Raw genomic sequence first — 10,564 nt, 5'->3', positions numbered from 1 at the left:
TTATTTATTTTAATGTGAATAGATAAAAGTTAAATAAATAGGGATAATATTTAATTTACCTTAATTTTTTTATCATGGATATTCTTGAAACCAATAAATTGAGTAAAATGTCCAGAGGTAAGATTACTTGATATCTAGCATTAAATTATTTCATATAATGAAATGAGCTATAAAATAATGACATTACCTTGGATTATATATTAGAATTTTACCAACTTAACTATGGAGAACAAGGGTTCAAGCACAAGAGGTATATTAAATCTACAAGTTTGAATCTCCTTTAGTTACTTTCTTAAAATATTTACCAAAATGTAGTAAATTGATTTGGGTATATGAATTTATTTATTTCATTATTTACAAACGAAGATTTTTATATTTCAGCTTATGTGGTGCCACCAACGGAGCCATTCATACCCGTGGCGAATGTTGTGAGGATCATGCGGCGTGTGGTACCGACACATTGCAAGATCGCTGATGATGTGAAGGAGTTTGTTCAACATTGTGTCTTGGAATTCATTAGTCTAATCACCGTCGAAGCTAACATGCATTGTCAAAGCGAGAGTCGTAGAACGATTACCGCCGATGACATTCTATGGGCCATGGCCAAGCTAGGGTTTGATGATTATGTTAACACAGTAACACACTTTCCCTTTACATGTTCCGTTATCGTGAGGCAAAATCAATGGGGATGACAGTCTCGATGAGACCATTCATGACTTTTGGGTCAATTCCAGACCCAATGAGCCATCAAGTTTTGCAGGCCCGCGATGCAGTTGGATCGCATGGATCGTGGAATGTGATGAATGGAAAAAGAGGAAGGGACGATTCTTCTTGTTCAAGTGACCCTAATGCTGGACCTTGACCTGTTTATGATCCATTCTGGCAAATCAGAAGGTCCTAATTGATAGCTTCAGTTTTGGAAGTGCATGGTAATCCCAATGAAGTAACCATAAGCAATACTTTATTATGTGTATTCAATACACATGCATGCTTGTATTTGAATAATGATGGTAAAAATTTAAGAAGGTAATAAAATATGGGATAATATTTTATAATGCTCATTCAATAGTTCAGTTTAAGTTTTTATTTGTTATAATGCCCATTCAATAGTTCAGTTTAAGTTTTTATTTGTTAATTAATCAGGTAAACTCATATTGAAAATACTATTTATTTAAATATGTTTATTTTTTTAATATTCATTTATAATATAAAATTTTATTCTCTAGTTAAATTTAGTTTTGAAATGCTTGTTGCGATTAAAAGCATAAATAAATAATGTTTTTAAATGAGTTTACTATTAAATTAAAATTTAAATAATTACCCTAACTCCTTTAAATGACAATGTTTTTAATTGTAAAATTGTACTCCTTATTGGGCCAATATAATTTCGGAACTATTCTTTTAAAGCTAACCATTGAAATTAATTATGGTTAAAATTATACGAAATGAGGTTTTGTTTTAACGATTTAAAATACAATTAACTTATTATTTACGTGTCATTTATAAATAAATTAATAAAATAACAATGTAACTAGTTCAACTATCGAGTTTTAACAAATTAAGGTTTGAATATCGATTCTCTGAAATAATTGTTAGATAAATTAGATAGTTAATTAACTATCTAAAGAACTTAACCAAACTTACCGTTTGTGTAGTAAACGTAGGGATCATTCATACTTTCTGGTCGACCGATATCATAGAACCGACACAAATTGGAACTCTCTAATTAATCTATCTTCTTAGCAACAGAATCAGTAGAAGATTGGTTCGGCTCAGCTACAGGATCGGTGAACCTCTTCCTCAGAGATCGGTAGTTACTCTTCGGCAGTAAGATCGGTCAACCGATGTTGAAACAACAAACCGGTATGAATTCCGGTCGGCACAATTCTTTGTTCAATCCTAAGCTACCATACAAAAATAACAAGAAGTGTAACAGATCAAATCAAAGATATGGAACTACTGGAAGTTTCCATTTTGATGCAATAGGATCACTATGAGAATATGCAGAAGAAGATCTTCAAATATGCAAACTGTGCAATTTCCTTTTTTAAACAAGTCTGATGATAGACTTTAGGAATCAGAAGACTGTCAAAACTGATCTGATACCTATTTTGGTATAAGTCCAAACGCAACCCCAAGGAGCAAGTAACTGTCCAACCGCTCTAGATGATAGAATTAAGAGAAGACAAAACTGGTCGGCTGTATTACTCCTTGGGAAGTATCAACCGCATTTAATGTCATGCAGTCCTTTATTTACCAACCAATCAGAATCAAAGATTACCATGCAGGTATCCATTGAAAGAAAAATATGATCATTGTCATATTTCCACTATTTAAGGGAAGACTAAAGAACAACAACAACATCCATCCATTTTTCAACTGAGAACAGAACATAAAACTTATAAGACATACAACATCATAAAAGCCTATACTATTCTTACTTATATTATGTCCAAAGTGTTAAGTGTATTACAATTTCATTAATTGGGTAAGAAGTGAGAGTTGTAAGTTAATATCGAGCAATAAATAAGCCTCGATTATTTTACGTGTTTGTAAAGTGTGTTGAATATTCTTAATGAATATCCTTCTCAAGGTTTGAGAAGAAGGGGTGACGTAGGAGTTTTTTTATCTCCGAACATCCATAAATCTTGTGTTGTGTTCTTTCTCTACTCCATTCATCCTTGTCACCCGATCCGTGTGTGTGTTGGTTCAAGTTAAAACAAACTACTTCCGTACATGAACTCGATTCAAGAGTTTATGACGACTTGTGTAGTATTGAGACCGATATTAATCTTTAACCGGATTAGTATCAACTGTTGAGTGTGTGTAAGCGTTCTCTTTTAGCTGGACCCCGGTCCCTTATCGGCGATCTTGATCCTAACAAGTGGTATTAGAGCAGCTAGTCTCAATACTCAAGCAACCCGACGCAAGGATGCTTTACAGCAAGAAGCCTTCAATGCTCGAAAGCAAAGAATTTATTGATTGGAAGATTCGCATACATCTGCACCTGACCACCATGGATGATGAAATGATGTTCATCCTCTCTAACGGTCCAATACAGATTGGCAAGGACAGAAGTGAATGGACAGTGGATGACCAGAGGGATAATCTCTGCAGGAGCGCTATTTACAAAACATTGGATAGAAACACGTTTGCTAAAATCAGAGAATGTACCACCGCAAAGGAAGTATGGGAGACGATCATTCAACTCCATGAAGGAAACGAGAGAACCAAATAGAATAAAATATTGCTGGCCACTCAAAAGTTCGAAAACATTAAGATGCTCCCTAGTGAAATTATGAAGGAATTTGGTGACCGGTTCACTAGTGTGGTAAATGAGCTCTCTTTAATTGGAAACAAATATGATAACAAATAAACTATTATCAAGGCCTTAAGATCACTCACTAGCGCTTGGGACATCAAGACAATGGTGATGAGAGAATCAAACAGCCTTGATAAGATGAAGTTGCACAATGTTTTTGAAGACTTGAGGGCATAAGAGTTCGAAATGAAATTTAGAATTTAAGATGAAGCCTCAACTTCAACCGCTACTAGAGCCCTGGTAACATCGGTGGAACCAGCAGCTCCTATACCGGTCAAAAGAGCAGAACAGTTCAGCGAAGATGTTATGGCCATGTTAGCGAGGAAGTTCGAAAAGTTCATGAAGAATAACCAACCGACTAACTCATACAACTACAACTATGGTGATAAATCTAACGTTCGATGTTATAATTGCAATGCTTTAGGTCATTACAGGTCAGAGTGCAGAAAGCCGAGAAGAGATGACTAGAAACCAACTAATCACAACCAGAGGAATGATCATCAACAAAACGGTCAAGGCAAGGAGATTCAAAAAGCATTGAAAACCGATGACGGTGGGAGCCTGTGGGCACATACCGATTCAGATAACGATGATGAAGGAATCACCTGTCTCATGGCAAAAAAAAGAAGAGGTATTTGACTTTGCCTTTGATGAGTTTACCGGAGAAGATTTAGTTACTACACTCAATGACATGGTCATTGAGTATAAGAACCTATCAAATCTCGTACCGACCCAACTAAATTTCCAGATCGGTGAACCGAGCGAAATTAAGATCGGTGGACCGACTGAACTATCCTATGAGAATGAGAAGCTCAAAGAGACAGTTCAATAGTTGATAGAAGAGAATGAACAAACTAAATATATAATGGATGCATGGTAGAGATTCGGAGAGACTGTAAGCCAGATGACGAGTCATCAAAGACCTTACAATAGTAAATTCGGTCTCGGCTATGATAGAAGCAACCCGACTAAACCGAAATCTTCCAATGAGTTGAAGCTCAGTAAAGGAAAGCTTCCGTTCATAAGCTTTGTCAAGAGCTCTTTAACCAATAATGAGGCAATCCATGATTCAAAATTGGCTTAGGAACTAAAATACGTAGGACCAACCGACACAGCGAAGTGTCTTCATCCGGGGAGAAGGAAAGTCATCCGGCCGATTAGAAAAGAATATGACCGAAAGACAGAGAGAGTTCATCAAAGATCACCACCACACAATGAAGTACTAAAAGGTAGACAGAGAGATTTCAAGCCTGGTACAAGTAGATTTATTAAGACCATCACAAGAAAAGTCATCCGATTAATTCGATTATGGATTCCCAAGGGACTAATCAACCGCGGACCCAATTAAATGTGTGTACCAAAAGAGTGTAAATAGTTGTATTTTGCAAGTTAATAAGATTAAGAGGCTTGAAAACTCGGAATGGTACTTAGATAGAGGCTGCTCTAGGCACATGATAGGAAACGGCAAGCTGCTGACTCCGAAATTGTGCAGGAATCCGGTTCAATGATAATATTTGGTGGCAATTCCAAAGGTAAAGTCGTGGGCAAGGGTAAGATTATCCATAACAACCTAACTATAAACAATGTACTTCTTGTTGAAAATTTACATTTCAATTTGCTATGTATTAGTCAAATGTGCAATGTAGAATATACAGTCCAATTTCATAAACATCCATGCTTAGTTAAAAATCATCAAGGTAGTATTTTACTAACCGAAAATAGGTTAGGAAACATTTACAAAGTAGACTGGAAAACTAAATGTGATAATCATGTCTGCATGATTGCTAAGAATGATCAGAATTGGCTTTGGCATAAAAAATTAAACCACTTGAACTTCAAAATAATCAACTATATTTGCACTAAAAAATTAGTTCAGGGAATTCCTAAAATGAAACTTGAAAAAGATAAAATGTGTCATGCATGTCAAATGGGTAAAAAAATAAAATCTACTTTCAAGAGTAAAGGGAATACTCAATCGAGCCGATGCTTAGAATTTCCATATAGATATATTTGGACCGATTAGGGTTAACCTAGGAGGAATGCATTACACTATGATAATTATTGATGATTACTCTAGATACACTTGGGTTATATTTTTAGTATCTAAAAATCAAGCTACTCCAAATTTGATCAAAATACTTAGAAGAGTACAAAATGAGAAATATGTACATTTCAATAAAAGTAGAAGTGATAGAGGTACTGAATTTACTAATAGTACTTTAACCGCATTTCTTGAGGAATCCGGCATTAGACACGAGTTGTCTAGTGCTAGAACCCCTCAACAAAATGGACTGTCCGAGAGAAGAAACTGAACTCTCAAGTAAGCCGCAAGATCCATGATAGCCAATTCGGGCATTGCTCAAAATTTTTGGGCAGAGACTATCAACACTTCATGCTACACTCAAAATCGGTCAATGGTTAATAAACGTCTTAACAAAACGCCTTTTGAAGTATACCATGACAAAGTTCCTAACATCCGGTATTTTAGGATCTTTGGCTATAAGTGTTACATTCATAATAATAACAAAAACTACTTGACCGCCTTTGATGTAAAATCTGATGTTGATATAATGTTAGGTTATTCTGAAGTTAGTAAAGCATATAGAGTGTACAATACTAGGACTTTAGTTGTTGAAGAATCATCTCACATTGTTTTTGATGAATCGGTTGAAAGTAATACTGCATCATCCATTGATCTACACAACAGATTAGAAAACTTAAATATTCAATCTGATGGTGAAGATGAGGTTCCGGTCTACAAAAGATTTGTATATAACCAAACGGTTAACGCTGAAATTTAGTCGGATCAAGCTGTTTCACAGCAAGAAGTTGACACCTCAGTGTCTGCTGAGGAAATCGGTCGGCATGACTCTGTTCAGCCTACCGGCCTGTCTAACCTTGATCAAATAACCAATTATTTAGAAGACATTTATGGAACGAATCTTAAATGGAACAAAGACCATCCTCTTGACCTTATTATAGGTAACCCTCTTTACCCATCCGAATTATGTATTAACTGTTGGAAGAATATGAAAACTCCACATTCATATCACAAATTGAGCCGAAAAAGGTGGATGAAGCATTAATGGATCCCGATTGGATCTTAGAAATGCAAGAGGAATTAAACCAGTTTGAGAGGAATAAAGTCTGACACTTAGTTCCAAGACCGAAAAACCAATCGGTTATAGGAACAAGATTGGTGTTTAGAAATAAACTCAATGAGAACGGTTTAGTTACGAGAAACAAGGCTAGATTAGTGGCCCAAGGATACAAACAGGAAGAAGACATTGATTTTGAAGAATCATTTGCTCCCGTGGATAGACTAGAAGCCATTAGAATTTTTCTTGCATTTGCTGTTTTCAAAAATTTGAAAGTTTTTCAAATGAATGTTAAAAGTGAATTTCTAAATGGTGAATTAAGTGAAGAAGTGTATGTTGAGCAGCCTCCGGGTTTCAAGAATCTTGATTTAATTAGTCATGTGTATAGACTAGATAAAGTCCTTTACGGTTTAAAACAAGCTCATAGAGTATGGTCTGACACATTGACAAAGTTTTTATTCAATCATGATTTCACTATATTATCGATAGACAAGACTTTATTCAAATTTGAGAAAAATGAACACATTTTACTTGTTCAGATATATGTAGATCATATTATTCCTCATAGTGCTCAGCCAGACCAGCATATACATAGAGGAGGAAGTTCGGTTGACAATGCCTTTCAAAGCCAAAGAAATCCTGAGTTTAGTGTTCCTGTTAAATCGACACGGGGTTCCTGAACAGCCGACATTCCTGGACAACCGGCGGTCGGTTTCCTGGGCAGCTTCTTCAACGAAATGCTAAACAAAACGGATGGAGGGACCCACTAACTTCTACCTTCATGTTTATGCTTACTTTATTACCTTTACATTAAAGCTACTACTTTGGGAAAATTTTAAATCGAACCATTTTTTAACCGGCCAACGATTACAGGGTTTTGAATATTTAACTTAAATAATCAAAAAGGGAGAAATTGTTAGATAAATTAGATAATTAATTAATAGGTAATTAACCATCTAAAAACTTAACCAAACTCACCGTTTGTACAAGAAACGCAGGGATCGGTCATACTTTCCAGTCGACCGATATCATAGAAGAGACACAAATCAGAACTCTCTAATTATTCTATCTTCTTAGCAAAAAAATCAATAGAAGATCGGTTCGGCTAAGCTATAGGATTGGTGAACCTCTTCCTCAGAGATCGGTCGTTACTCTTCGGTAGTAAGACCGGTCAACCGATGTTGAAACAACAAACCGGTATGAAGTCCGGTCGGCAAAATTATTAGCTCAATCCTAAGCTACCATACAAAAATAACGGGAAGTGTAACAGATCAAATTAAAGATATGGAACTGCTGGAAGTTTACATTTTGATGCAATAAGATCACTTTGGGAATATGCAGAAGTAGATCTTCAAATATGTAGATTGTGCTATTTCCTTTTTGATACAAGTCTGATGATAGACTTTAGGAAGCAGAAGACTACCAAAAGTGAACAAATACCTATTTTGGTATAAGTCCAAAAGCAGCCCCCAAGGAGTAGGTAACTGTCCAACCGCTCCAGATGATAGAATTAAGAGAAGACAAAACTGGCCGACTATATTACTTCTTGGGAATTATCAACCGAATTTAATGCCATACATTCCTTTATTGACCAACCAATCAGAATCAAGGATTAACATGCATGTATCCATTGAAAGAAAAATATGACCGTTGTCATATTTCCACTATTTAAGGGAAGGCTGAAGAACATCAGCAATATCTATCCATTTTTCAACCGAGCACAGAACATAAAACTTACAAGACATACAACATCATAAAAGTCTATACTATTCTTACTTACATTCTGTCCAAAATGTTAAGTGTATTACAATTTCATTCATTGGGTAAGAAGTGAGAGTTGTAAGTCAATAACGAGCCATAAATAAGCCTCAGTTATTTGACGTGTTTGTAAAGTGTGTTGAATATTCTTAGTGAATATCCTTCTCAAGGTTTAAGAAGAAGGGTGACGTAGAAGTTTTATCTCCGAACATTCATAAATCTTATGTTGTGTTCTTTCTCTACTCCATTCATCCTTGTCATCCGATCCATGTGTGTGTGTTGCTTCAAGTTGAAACAAACTACTTTCGCATTTGAACTCGGTTCAAGAGTTTGTGACGACTTGTGTAGTGTTGAGACCGATATTAATCTTTAACCGATTAGTATCAACCGTTGAGTGTGTGTAAGCGTTCTCCTTTAGCTGGACCCCGGTTCCCTATTGGCGATCCCGATCATAACAATAATTAACAAAAATTTGCAATTCACTGTAATTCGGTTAATAACATTTATAATTTGTTTATTAATTTATAAATGTCATGTAGTTTTAACTATTTTTTATTCTATTAATAATGTTGACTTTTGAAAACAACTGAATAGATATGGATAAAAATAAATTTATTTTGTTATAAATATTTAATTCAAAAATGATTTGAAATAGAATTTAAAAAAAAACATAATTGTTTTAAATATCTAATTAAAATATTAATTTAAATGATATATATATATATATATATATATATATATATATATATATATATATATATATAAATTAACAAATTTAATAACAGAATTTGAATTTTACTTACTATTTGGTTTAACAAATCCAGCAATCTTATGTAATTTCATATAATAAATTGCAATTACTAACTTGTATACTGTCAAATAAGTAAATTATTTAAGACAATAAATTTAAATAATCAAAATTTCTAAAAAATAAATATATTTTGGATTACACTATATAGTATATTAGTGGTAGTTATATTTCATAGTTTAAAAACATTAATCAAATACTAATAAATTTTGTTATATAAAAAAATGACACATTTAAGTTTAATTTTTTATTTATAATTTTATAAATAAATTATAAAATATTAATAATTATTTAAATTTTATTACATAAATTTATCATTATATTATGCTTGACATGAATTTCATAATATCATAATGGTTAGACACAATCAGATAAGTTATAACGACAGTCTTATTCTCATATACTCGATTTGCACACTTTACATAAGGACATGCAATTAAGGACATTCAATTGAAGATCTACCCGTAGACCTTTCAGCAAATTTTATTAACTTATCAATCTCTCAATATAATTTAGATAAGTACGAAGTATAATCATCCATTTTTGTCAAGAACTTACATTGGGACTAGACAAAATATTACTATGTCAAATACAATATATCCTTCCTAAATAATTCATATACCTAGCTAGTTCAATAATTTAACACAAAATCCATCTCACATACAAATAATCTATCATAATCTAATTTACATACAATAAATAATCTAACATATCTAACCTACAATTCTTTTTCCGAAAAAAATATTTAATTCAATAATATAACATATCTAATAAATACACTATATAATCTATCACTAGTAAAAATGGGGTGAAAATCGAGAGTAAAATCTCTTGGTAATGAACCTATTTATCTCGGTATAGATCTAATACCGAAAGTTTCAGAAACTCTCGCCATTCGTCGGTATTGCCACTTTCGGTAAATATAATTGGGTGTTTACCGAGTGATATTTTAAAATTTTCAGTTTAGATACTAGAGAGAAAAACCGAGAGTTATATGGAAAACTCTCAGCTTTTCTCCTTCAAGAAAAAACGAGAGTTATATGGAAAACTTTCGGTTTTTTCCTTTCAATAAAAACCAAAAACATTCTAAATAACTCTTGGTTTTTTCTTTTTAAATAAACACGAGAGGTATATGAAAAACTCTCGATTTTCCCTTTCAAGAAAAACCGAAAGCTTTCCAAATAACTCTCGATTTTTCCTTTTCAAATAAACCCAAGAGGTATATGGAAAACTCTCTGTTTTTTCCTAGAAAAACCTAAAGCTTTCCAAATAACTCTTGGTTTTCCTTTTCAAATAAACCCGAGAGGTATATGCAAAACTCTCGATTTTTTCCTTTCAAGAAAACTGAAAGATTTCCCAAATAACTCTTGGTTTTACTTGAAAGGAAAAAACTGAAAGCTTTCCAAATAACTCTCGGTTTTTGTTAAAAGTGAAAATCTGAGAGTTTCCATTTAACTTTCGGTATTACCCCTATAAAATATAGAAAATAGGCCGATTATTTTGTGTGCAACCAAAACCTGTTCAGCCAAACCATTATATATACAAATAATATTCATAAACCAAATGACAATTATCATT

General features: G+C 33.5%; 1 protein-coding gene across 1 annotated transcript; it reads left to right on the top strand.

Annotated features, from left to right (window-relative positions):
- Positions 1–222: 222 nt before the first annotated feature.
- Positions 223–862, top strand: LOC124934841 (nuclear transcription factor Y subunit B-6-like). The gene is made up of 3 exons (XM_047475340.1): positions 223–250; positions 382–635; positions 761–862. Exons 1-3 carry the CDS (start codon positions 223–225, stop codon positions 860–862), a joined length of 384 nt encoding a protein of 127 aa, XP_047331296.1.
- The last annotated feature ends 9,702 nt before the right edge of the window (positions 863–10,564 follow it).

The sequence above is a fragment of the Impatiens glandulifera genome, chromosome 4 (assembly GCF_907164915.1).
Source record: "Impatiens glandulifera chromosome 4, dImpGla2.1, whole genome shotgun sequence".
NCBI lineage: Eukaryota > Viridiplantae > Streptophyta > Magnoliopsida > Ericales > Balsaminaceae > Impatiens > Impatiens glandulifera.
Note: the sequence above shows the minus strand (reverse complement) of the source record. Positions and strands in the feature narration are given on the sequence as shown.

What these genes read in the sequence shown, in the direction of transcription:
- LOC124934841 (XM_047475340.1), top strand. Translation starts at nt 223, where the DNA reads ATGGAGAACAAGGGTTCAAGCACAAGAG. An exon ending in CAAGGGTTCAAGCACAAGAG is followed by an intron (nt 251 to 381) that starts GTATATTAAATC and finishes TTTATATTTCAG; the next exon opens with CTTATGTGGTGCCACCAACG. An exon ending in TTGATGATTATGTTAACACA is followed by an intron (nt 636 to 760) that starts GTAACACACTTT and finishes CAAGTTTTGCAG; the next exon opens with GCCCGCGATGCAGTTGGATC.